The sequence below is a fragment of the Capricornis sumatraensis genome, chromosome 13 (genome assembly GCF_032405125.1).
Source record: "Capricornis sumatraensis isolate serow.1 chromosome 13, serow.2, whole genome shotgun sequence".
In the NCBI taxonomy this organism is placed as follows: domain Eukaryota; kingdom Metazoa; phylum Chordata; class Mammalia; order Artiodactyla; family Bovidae; genus Capricornis; species Capricornis sumatraensis.
Window position 1 is genome coordinate 71,081,800 of NC_091081.1, and position 10,434 is coordinate 71,092,233.

General features: G+C 44.3%; 1 protein-coding gene across 2 annotated transcripts in view; it reads left to right on the forward strand.

Annotated features, from left to right (window-relative positions):
• Window positions 1-9,598, forward strand: part of GRM1 (glutamate metabotropic receptor 1) — a 431,492-nt gene extending 421,894 nt beyond the window's left edge. Inside the window, exon 8 of one of the 2 annotated variants that reach the window (XM_068985180.1) lies at window positions 8,680-9,598. In XM_068985180.1, coding sequence (XP_068841281.1) covers window positions 8,680-9,598 — 919 coding nt within the window. Of the gene's footprint in view, window positions 1-1,353; window positions 1,415-8,679 lie in introns of those variants that run through there. The other variant, XM_068985181.1, reaches the window with a different exon arrangement.
• Window positions 9,599-10,434: the final 836 nt, after the last annotated feature.

The window sequence follows — 10,434 nt, forward strand, 5'->3', positions numbered from 1 at the left end:
TGGTCTAAACTTGATGGAAATGTATATATTGATCAGTTTTATTTTTCTCCTTCACCTTCAACTGCGCTATGAAAAATCTTTTTGCTCACCTTCTACATTCAGATTAAAGTCCTTGCTTACAAGTATTAAAGAGACATTCCACAGTGCTCTTGTTTCAGATCTCAAAACTCACATCTCTCCTTCCCAGAACAATGTCAGGCCTCAGCCTGAAATCTTTTTCTGCCTCTTCCTTCCCTCTTCTGAACTTCCCCTCTTCTGCCTGCTTTGATAGGAAAGAGAGATAGGAAGGTTGGCAAACGCCTTTGATTTGCCTGGAGCTGTGATGGTCCTCTTCTGATTAACACTGGATAATTGTCACCGGGATCTTGGGTAGATTGGCCCAAGGATAATTGGCAGAGAACATTTGTGAGAAAGCCTTATAGGGGACTTCATGACTGCAGTCTTGTCCACACCACTCATAGCACCTGCTGATGGTTCTCCTTTAGCGTCTTCTTCCTAAATTCTTTTCTGTGATTGGCTGCCCTCTTAATATATAGTAAGACTAAAATGGCTTTGTCCCACCAGCTTCTAAAGAGGGAAGCTCATGTTTCCTTAACTTGTGGGAAATCCAGGTAGCCTCACTCCAACAAATGCTGAAAAGGCCATCTGCGCATGGCCGGCACATCAGCCTTGACATGTCTAATAAAGGATCTTCTCCACTTACCAGACCCACACACTGTGCTATATAAAGAGACATCCAACCAGGGCCTGAGATGAATTTCTTCCCTGGGGGGAGGTTCATCCAGTCTCTTGCCACTTCCCTTCTTTCCATCTCTGGATATGTTCCATCTTGTGAGGGCCAAGAGATACCTATGACTTTATGTGAAGTAACAGCATTCCTTTTATGATAACATAATATGGAGTCAAATTAGCGCTACAATTAAACGTCACAGTGTAAGATGTAAATCTGTAAGCATTCTTTAAGACGGGTGGTGGGTTGGAAGATTCAGATGGAATCCACTGCCTCTAAGAATAAAAGAGAGTATCAAGATTGGAGGGAAAAGAGCCAATTTGGGAGAGACATACACACGGCAAAAAAATAAAGCATCTGCCACTTGAAAAGAGATGGTCCCACCAGGTAAAGGAAAGAATGCACTCCACTGATGTGACCTTCAGAATTGGTCCTGGCAGTAAGATGCACCTGGGCAGGACAAGGAAAGTGCAGGATGTGGAGGCGGAGTGGCCCAGAGAAAGGCTCAGGAGGCAGGCTCGGCCCTGCCCCTGCCCAGGCACCGCCTGAGCGGTGTGATCACCATCTCTATGTACGTGTGTAACCGCTCACTCACTGGGTATCTTTTTCTTTTCAATCCTCAGGAAGAGGCAGCCAGAATTCTCGCCCACCAGCCAGTGTCCGTCGGCACATGTGCAGCTTTGAAAACCCCCACACTGCAGTGAATGTGTAAGAGACGCTGCATGGAAAATAGAGTGGTTTGCCCCTCGCTTTCTCTCTCCTGGGTTTTTCTACTTTCTAACACGGAAGCAAGTGGTGCATGCCATCGAGGACGAGGAGCCCTTACGTGCCATGGTTTGCACGACTGCCTTAATTTGTCCATCGTTCTTAAAGGGACACTGTCAAGTTGTTAGTCTTTCTGCTTTTATTTCTTATATTTTCACGCAAGATGCAACACTTTTCCCATTCTAGAGGTTCACTTTTGTTTGTGACTCCCACTCACAAGCTTGAAAGTGAATTTTCCCCCTTTACAAATTTGTCAGCTTTTCCTGGGCAAACAGAGCTCTTTTCTTTTATTTTCTTTGCTTTTTTTTTTTTTTTTTTCGCTGCTGCACAAATGTTTGATATGATCCTGTCTGCATTTAAGTAAAGCCATAATTTGGATGGAAGAATTCCATAATGTCAGTTGGAGCAGGGGGGCGGTGGGCACCGAGATGAATCTCCGTTAGGTGCCTCCTATCCCCCGGGGAGCACAAAAGTTTTGTGAGTCCCCCCAAAAAAGTGAGTTTTGCAAAAGGAAAGGAATTATTTTCCCAGAATTCGGAGCGCTTTTATCAGATTTTCTCCATCTGATAAAAACGGTGCATGTTTGGTCCAATTTTTGACCTTTAGATCTTGACAGTGTCTCTTTAAGTCAACAAAAGAACATAAACCATGTTCAATTCATTGTGCACGGAGTCTGTGGTCATTCTCAGCTGTTCCTTTACAGCCCTTCAAACTCCTGGGAGAGTCAAAGGTACACATTCCTGCAGCAGAAGGGAGCTCCCTGATGAGGTGTCTGTGGCTCAAATAGCTCTTCAGACGAGAAGAGCCCAGTTTGTTCAAATGTTTGCTACTAAGCCTGGCCATGGAGCCCAGTGAATGGGGTCCTAGCGGCTCTTCTCTTCACTCAGTGGAGTGCATTGGGAAATTGTGTTCTGACGTCCCCTGGAAAAGCCCCAATAGAACAAGTGTGGTCTCAATCAAATCACACTGACCGTTAGAGGGAAATAGGTGCGGTTGGGAGGACTCTGCACAGCGAGATCAGAGCCTCTCTCATCTTCCAGGATGCATTCTCTCTAATTTTCCCAAGTCCAAAAGCACTGAGTGTTTTTTGCATCAAGGGTTGAGTCTGACCAAGGACACAGTAAAGACATCCTGATGATGACAGCTGCTGGCTGCCTGTCAAAAGGAATTGATGGGTCTAGGAGACGTGCTTGTCCTGGCATGACAGCAGGGCCAAAGAGAGAGGAGAGGCACCTAACATTTCATGACTTAAAGGTGAGTGCCTAAAAACAACAAAGGTGGAAAGTGATCCATCCAGGTGACAAAAAATAGTGCGACAGTCAGCAAAGCAAACAGGTTGATTAGAAAGAAATTTTGCAATAAGACTATTCAAGCTTCCTGGAGACAATAAAGGATAAGGAAGAAACTAGTAGCTTCCAAGCTGTGCACCATAGACTAAGACTGGCTATTTTAGCCCTAGTTGTCCCCCCCGACCAAAAAAAATATATATATATATATATATTCTTTTTGTGACCTTCGATTTCCACAGCTCTTGTGAACAAGCCAGGCAAAAGGACTAGTGATAGAAATAAAGCTGCCTACTGGATCTTTAAGGTCTGCCTAGATCTCCCCCGCCTCTGAGAAATAAGCCCTGCAGAGCAATGCAGCTGCCCTGTATTTCCAGGGCAAATGTGAGGACTCCAGGTACTGCCAAAGAGCATCAAGGGACTTGCTATTAAAGTGATAAGTCTGGAAGCATGGAGCATAGAATAAACTATAATGCTTCATCTGAACTTTCTTCAAAAGGAACATAATCTAGGCTCATCTATACTTCCTGGAAGAATATAACTGCAGCTAGTTTACCTCCACTAAAACAACACTGCTGTACCAATATGTTGTCATAAATAAACATTGGCACCGGAATTTCTTTCCTCAGCCAGCAATCATGATTATGTTTGGCCAAAGGCCATTTAAAATATACTTAGAAAAAAAATCTAAGGACTTAGCTGGCAGTCCAGCAGTTAAGACTTTGCTTTCAAGTGCCAGGGGCTGTGGTTTCCATCCCTGGTCAGGGAGCTAAGATCCTATGTGTCTTGCAGCCAAAAAAAACAAAACAAAACATAAGCAATATTTTAACAAATTTAATAAAGACTTTAAAAATGGTCAACATTTTTAAAAAAAAGTCTTAAAAAAAGAAAAAGTTTAGAAGCCATCAGAATTCTACTCTTCAGTTGGAAATATATTTGTCAGTTTTCTTGAGACAGTAGACCCTAAACCTGGACAAAGTTTATGGGCTCTTGCATACTCTGTTGACCTTGATGAGCTAATTTCATTTGTAGATGTCTTTTTCTTTATTAATTTATTGGTGAAGGCACAATGCTTAATAAAAGCAAACTGATTTTATTTATGTAGTCTTTTATCCCAAATCATATAACTTTACGATATTCAACGTGATTGATCTGAAGATTCTCAAAGGAGGATTGTACACTTAGACTTTGTAATATTGTAAATTTCAGCAAGTCAAATGATTTTCTGACCAGCTTAGGATATAGTTAGAATCAGCAAGGAGAGGGGATAAAATTCACAATGCTACTTAAGCCTTCATATCAGCAGCAACTTCCATGTTCTCATAATATTAAAAAGCATTTGTCTTCACCAACACATTCAGAAATCCTCTACCTTATAAGCAATGCTGATTCAATAAAATGAGAAATTTTGAAAGTTCAGAGAAGTTTCTGAATATTGAATGTTCAGAGAAGCTTCCAGAGAATATATATTGAATATGCAAATTTAGTGGGGGAAGCTTTCAAGAAGGGAAGCTGGAGTTAGTGGGAGTTCTTTGTATTGAAGACTAGCTTGGGGTTGCCTAAGAAAATGGGAGTCTGACTCAAATGGTTTCAAACAGTTCCCAATGCCTGAGATGCTACAAGGATCACTATTCAAACTGCACTATGGTACCAGCTTTCTGAAGAACATGGAGGTGAGATACCTGGACTGGGGAGCTCTGGCTTCCCATCCAGGTGGGTCTCCCTTAGGGCAACACCAGCCTTTCCTGTGGCCATGTCCCGGCCACAGCTGCTGGGTCACAGCGGAGCTGTCCACAAGCCTGTGGCTGTGGTTTGTTTTCTTGGTGAGCCATTCTCTTCACTCTATGACCCAGTGGCATTTCCTGCTTCCATTTTCATTTTCAAAGAAAACAAATGTTGTCCTGCTCAGGTTCCCAGGACTGAGACTTCCCTCCCCAAGGGAAGACCTCGCCTTGCCTGGGCTCTTTGGAAGCCATCCTTCTGTCTGCTGTGCAGCTACTAAGCCTAGTGGCAGAGACTTGAGTTGGACATAAGGGAGACAGGTGTTGAGCAAGCTTCCCCCTCAGGCAGCTTGTGCAGGATGCTTTCCTCCGGATCTCAAACACCCACCCACTGGTATTCCTGTTTTAGGCCTCTCCGGAGCAGAGAGCAGCGTACTCTGCAGATGTAACTAGTACTTACCGAAACAAATAAAACAGACAGGATCACTCTGAATGCCAAAGAGATACTAATCTGTTTACACCACCCACTTCCAACTCTTCTCTAAAGTGTTGTAAATTGTGGGTCTTCTGTTTGGGGGTGGGGGGGCAGGAATTGTGATACTTATCTAATGAAAGAAAATCCAAAGCAAGATCCTGAGCCGGTTGGAGCTGGAATTGCAGCCCTCCGCCCTCTAGCTCTGCGTGACTCTCCGTGTATCTCATCCTCTGTGTCTCTAGTCCCTCCCAGGCCTAACAGCAATTTCCTCCAATTACTTCAGTATCAGTAAATAGATTTAGCCACTCAAGGTATCCTCTGACAAGGTGCTTTCTGACAATTTTGTGGTGTTTCTAAATCAGATTGCTTTTCCTAAGATTAAGGAACCAAGTAACATTAAATAATAGAAGAAAGAAGCCGGTGGCTTTGAAAGATAAGGTATTAAAACTACCTTGGATTAAATATAAGTATTATTTCATAATAATATCGCATCTTTATAATGTATTTATTGCTTTTTACTGTCCCATATTTTATACATTTTTCTCTTCTTAATATCACAGCAATGAGTTCGTAACCTTTTCAAATAGGATAATCACTTTTCACACCAAACAGTCATCAAATACTCACCTGAACCTGTGATAGTAATCATACCTTTATTAGCTTGAACACAAAACACACCAAAAACAGCTTCTCAGAACTTAGTTACACTTGTATCTAAAAGTACAATTTATCAATAACAGCATTTTACGTTTAAAAATAGCAGCACATAATCTACAAGGACATAATATTGATTTAGCCTAAAAACAATGCTTTAATGCACATGTAGATTCATGGACCATTCAAGCTGTCTGCTGACCATAGGTTAAAGATAACTAATGCAGAAGGACCAAAGTTTATCCCCTGTGCTGTAGTTTCTATGAAATGATGCTTTTCCTCCAATATCTCTGGTTTTTAGGAAGCAATTTATTTTGTCCTTGGGAAAAAAAAAAAGGTTGATCTAATTTTCTTAATCTGATAAATTCCCTAGGGCATTAGGACTGTTTCCTAATTAAACAGTACTTTACAGAAAATCTAGAGCAAGACTCTGAGGGGAAGGAAAGCTGCTAACTTTGACTGCTGGGGTGGAAATCTCCCCTCAGAAGAATAAAAATTTGTATTGGATAAAACAGAACTGAACTGTGATCATCTCTGTCTGCAAGATGATTAATAATGCCTTTCAAAGGATTTAAACAGAAGCTGATAGAGGACTCCTGTACAAGGAGGAAGACAAGGCAAGTCAGGGAGCAAGGGGGTGAACTCAGTCCCAGGAATACAATGTTGTCATTTTTGTTAGCATATATGGAAACTGGACAATGTTTTGTTTATCTAAGCCTACTGATTGAATTAGATCAGACTAGCTCTGGAGGGAACTGGTTTTTAAAACACACACACATACACATACACATGTACAAATAAATGAAGACATGAGCAGCCTTTTAGTTTAGTGATTTTCTTAATGAGCATGGAGAGGCAAGCATTTGGAGAAGGAAAAAATGTTTCCATTGCCATTGAAAGGGCTGCAAAGCATTGCCATTGGAAAGTATATTAAAGCATATTTAAGCAAAGCAAGAGGCAACTAGGCAATTTTATACTTTCTGGAAGAGGCATATTAAATGGATAAAGAGAGAAACAGTGTAAGTAGAGTGGGAGATGGAGGAAATTGGGAAAGAGGAAAGTGGGAGATGAGCTTGCCCAGAATTTCAAACCCAGAGGAGGAACTGTGGATTCTGGTCTTGGCTTTGGCTGGTTGGTTGGCTGTTCTTGGCAGGAACACCACCAGCTTATTCTTTAGTTTGCTCACCTCGGGAGAGAGTTAGCTATTCTAACAAGATTGTATAGAACCTAATAAGTCGGTAATCTCACATTCATAAGCAGTTAGACATCCTTAGAGAATACATTAAGCATACACTTGCATGAAATATTAACTTTGATATCATAGTTTGGAGATGAGATTTTTTTATCTGACAATTAAAAATATAGCATAGATTATCAGCTATATGGAGGAACTAGTTTCTTCCCAAATAATAAGAAAATTTAGCTATTATATCTATTTTAGAACTTTTATATGGAGAATTTTCTAGAATTGATATCAGACTTTCTACACAAATCTGTCCTTATTTGATTCGCTTGACTTTTCAGGATTATAAAATTTAAAATGTCAAAACATTACCATCATCATATATGTGGCACTCACACATAATTTTTAAAGTATTCATTCTTGTCTTTTCAAAATGATTAAATAAACCATTATGTTAACCATTGATCATTTCCTGTTTCCCAAACTAAAGACTATGATATGAAAAAGTCTATTTCACATCTCCACCTAAGAAAATATATGCATTTTCCTTTTTTCTTTTAATGTCAAAAAATGTGTCATCATTGTGCCACCTCCTCTGTTGTTTTCATGGATACAAAGAAAAAGCAAAATCTTGAAAAAAAATTATTTCCTGATTTAAGTATTAACACTGTTGTTATTAATAGTACGCTATGGTAAGGTACCACCATCTGCTAAAAATTATACAGAAAATAAACAAAGAGTCCAAAAGTAAGACCAGAGTTATTAGAACAGACAGAATAGAATGTGCATATATGCACACAGTACATATCATTTTTTTTTTCAGCAATGTGTTCTATTTGGTTGGCTTTATGAGGATCCCATGAAGGGTGTAGGACCCCTGGTGCCCTCAGCCTTTTTTTCCTCAATGATCAATGAAGAAAAGGCCCTGGAGAGGTCTTGATCTCAGTAACTTCTGCTTTGTCGGAATCTTAATCTTATCCTTTTGCATCAATTATGCATGTAGACTAAGACAGGATATGGATATTCATATTTTTCTGGGCTTTCCAGTTCCAGCTTTTTCAAACACACCTACTTAAATGTTGCCAGTGTGAAAATCCCAAGCTATCTGCTATGAGTGAACTGTGATCCACCATATGCATCAGGAATAATGCTTTGAAATAAAAGGAAACTAGAAGCTGGGAAACTTAAGTGGAGCGTGGGTCTGGGTTTTTCTGTCATTTCCTTTTTTTCCCTTCTGCACAGGTGCCATGTGCATGACTGAGCTGCATCTTGTACCACATGAAATACCTACATATCAGAATGGGCATCTGAGAGGATGTGTTTTATAACCTCACAGGACGATGAGAGTAGTTTTATACGTGGGTCTTAATTTGTTCCAGGGACTAAGAAGAAAGGGAGACAATAGCTATGGTCATTATGCTCTGTTGTCTGTGTGTGACTAAGATTTTATTTTTAATTTGTCAATCTTGGGATCTTTCAAAAGCTTGCACTGAGCAACAATTTTTTCACCGCCTTTGAGCGTGTGTGTGTGTGTATGTAATAGCTGTGAAATCAGACTTAAATGAAAATAGCTGCTTCTACAACAAGCTAGCTCTTCTCCGCTACAGTTTTTCTCAGGGTCAAAATGTCCTGCCTTGTGTTCGGGTGGATGGCATCCCTGGCCACAGCTTCAGAGGCAACCTGCGATCGCTGCAGCTTTTGGAGTCTGATGGGTAAAAAGGAGAGGGTGGGAGTGTGTGCCACAGGCAGACATACAGTGGGAGGGAGTCAAATTGCTTTGAGCTAGGCTTGCAAATGTTCTTTGTGTATGTTATCCCGCGTGCGTGAGATGCCGGCAAATAAACCCATCTCTGTTCTATTCATAGTTCTAATGGCAAGTCTGTGTCGTGGTCTGAACCAGGTGGAAGACAGGTGCCCAAAGGTCAGCACACGTGGCACCGGCTCTCGGTGCACGTGAAGACCAGCGAGACGGCCTGCAACCAAACAGCCGTCATCAAACCCCTCACTAAAAGTTACCAAGGCTCCGGCAAGAGCCTGACCTTTTCTGATGCCAGCACCAAGACCCTTTACAACGTGGAGGAGGAGGACGCCCAGCCGGCGGGCTTCAGCCCTCCCAGCAGTCCTTCCAGGGCGGCGCCCCGCCGCGTGCCGACCGCGGCCAGCACCCCGCCTCTGCCGCCCCACCTGCCGGCCGAGGAGACTCCCCTCTTCCTGGCCGAGCCGGCCATCCCCAAGGGCTTGCCCCCGCCCCTCCAGCAGCCGCCGCTGCCGCAGAAATCCTTCCTGGACCAGCTGCAGGGAGTGGTCAACAATTTCAGCGCCGGGATCCCGGATTTCAGCTCGGTGCTCGCCGTCCCCGGGGCCGTGGGGAACGGGGGCCGGTCCCTGTTCCCGCCCCCGGCGCCCCCGCAGCACCTGCCGTTGCTGCCGCTGCCGCTGAGCCCCTTCGCGGAGGAGCCCGCCTCGCCGCCTGGCGAAGACGACGACGAGGACGACAGCGAGAGGTTCAAGCTGCTGCAGGAGTACCTGTCCGAGCGGGAAGGGAACACCGAGGAGGACGAGCTGGAGGAGGAAGACGAGGAGGGGGACCTGCCGGCGCCCAGCAAGCCCACCCCGGAGGCCTCGCCCGCCCTGACGCCCCCGTCCCCCTTCCGCGACTCGGTGGCCTCGGGCAGCTCAGTGCCCAGCTCCCCCGTGTCCGAGTCGGTGCTCTGCACCCCTCCCAATGTGACCTACGCCTCGGTCATCCTGAGGGACTATAAGCAGAGCTCGTCCACCCTGTAGGGAGCAGGTGTCCATGGGAGGAAAGGCCAGAGGTGGTCGGTCAGGGAGCTTGAGCACCTCCCCGGGAGAGACGTGCGGGAAGCTGGGCGGGGAGCCAAGGCTGGAGGTGGAGTCAGGAGCAAGGATGCGACGGCTGCTGCCGCCTTAGCAAGGCCAGCGCCAGAGGTGCTGGACTCCGCAAGCCAGAAGGGATCCAGGCGAGGATTCCGAGTCTTGAATTTTTCAAAACTCTTCTCTGGGAAGAAAGGGAATTCCGACAAAGCACAATCCCATATAGTATGTAACTTTTATCGCAAAAAATAAACAAATAAAGAAAACCAACCCACATAATCTCTTTGGACCATTGCGCGTAGATGTACACGCCCAGCCACTTGGCCCGTTTGAAAGGGGACAGCGGGGAGGACCGCTCAGTTAATCATTAGCTCGTCATCCTGGTGTGTCCAACGAGTTTGGTGGAGCCAGGTGGAGCAGGTGGGTGAAGGAGGGGAACCACCCAGAGAACGGTGATGGACAGCAGCTCGTTTCTCAAGCCCTTCTCCCTACTGGGCCCACAGAACCCTGGTATCCTGCACCCTTGGGGGGAACTGGCCCCAAAGGGTGTCTGTCTTCACCAACCACACGCCCATCCAGTGCCAGCCTTGCTGTCACACTTGGAGAACGGTGCGTGGACACCTTGCTGCTCTGGGATTTTCCTCTATTTAGGAGAACAGGAATAGGAGCAAAATCATCAACCAAAAGCGCTTCATCAGCAGTGCAAAGGGAGGGCGGAAGGAGAAACAGGACAGTGCAGAGGCTTGGGGCTTTGAACTAAATGGGCAAAATCAGCTTCCCATATC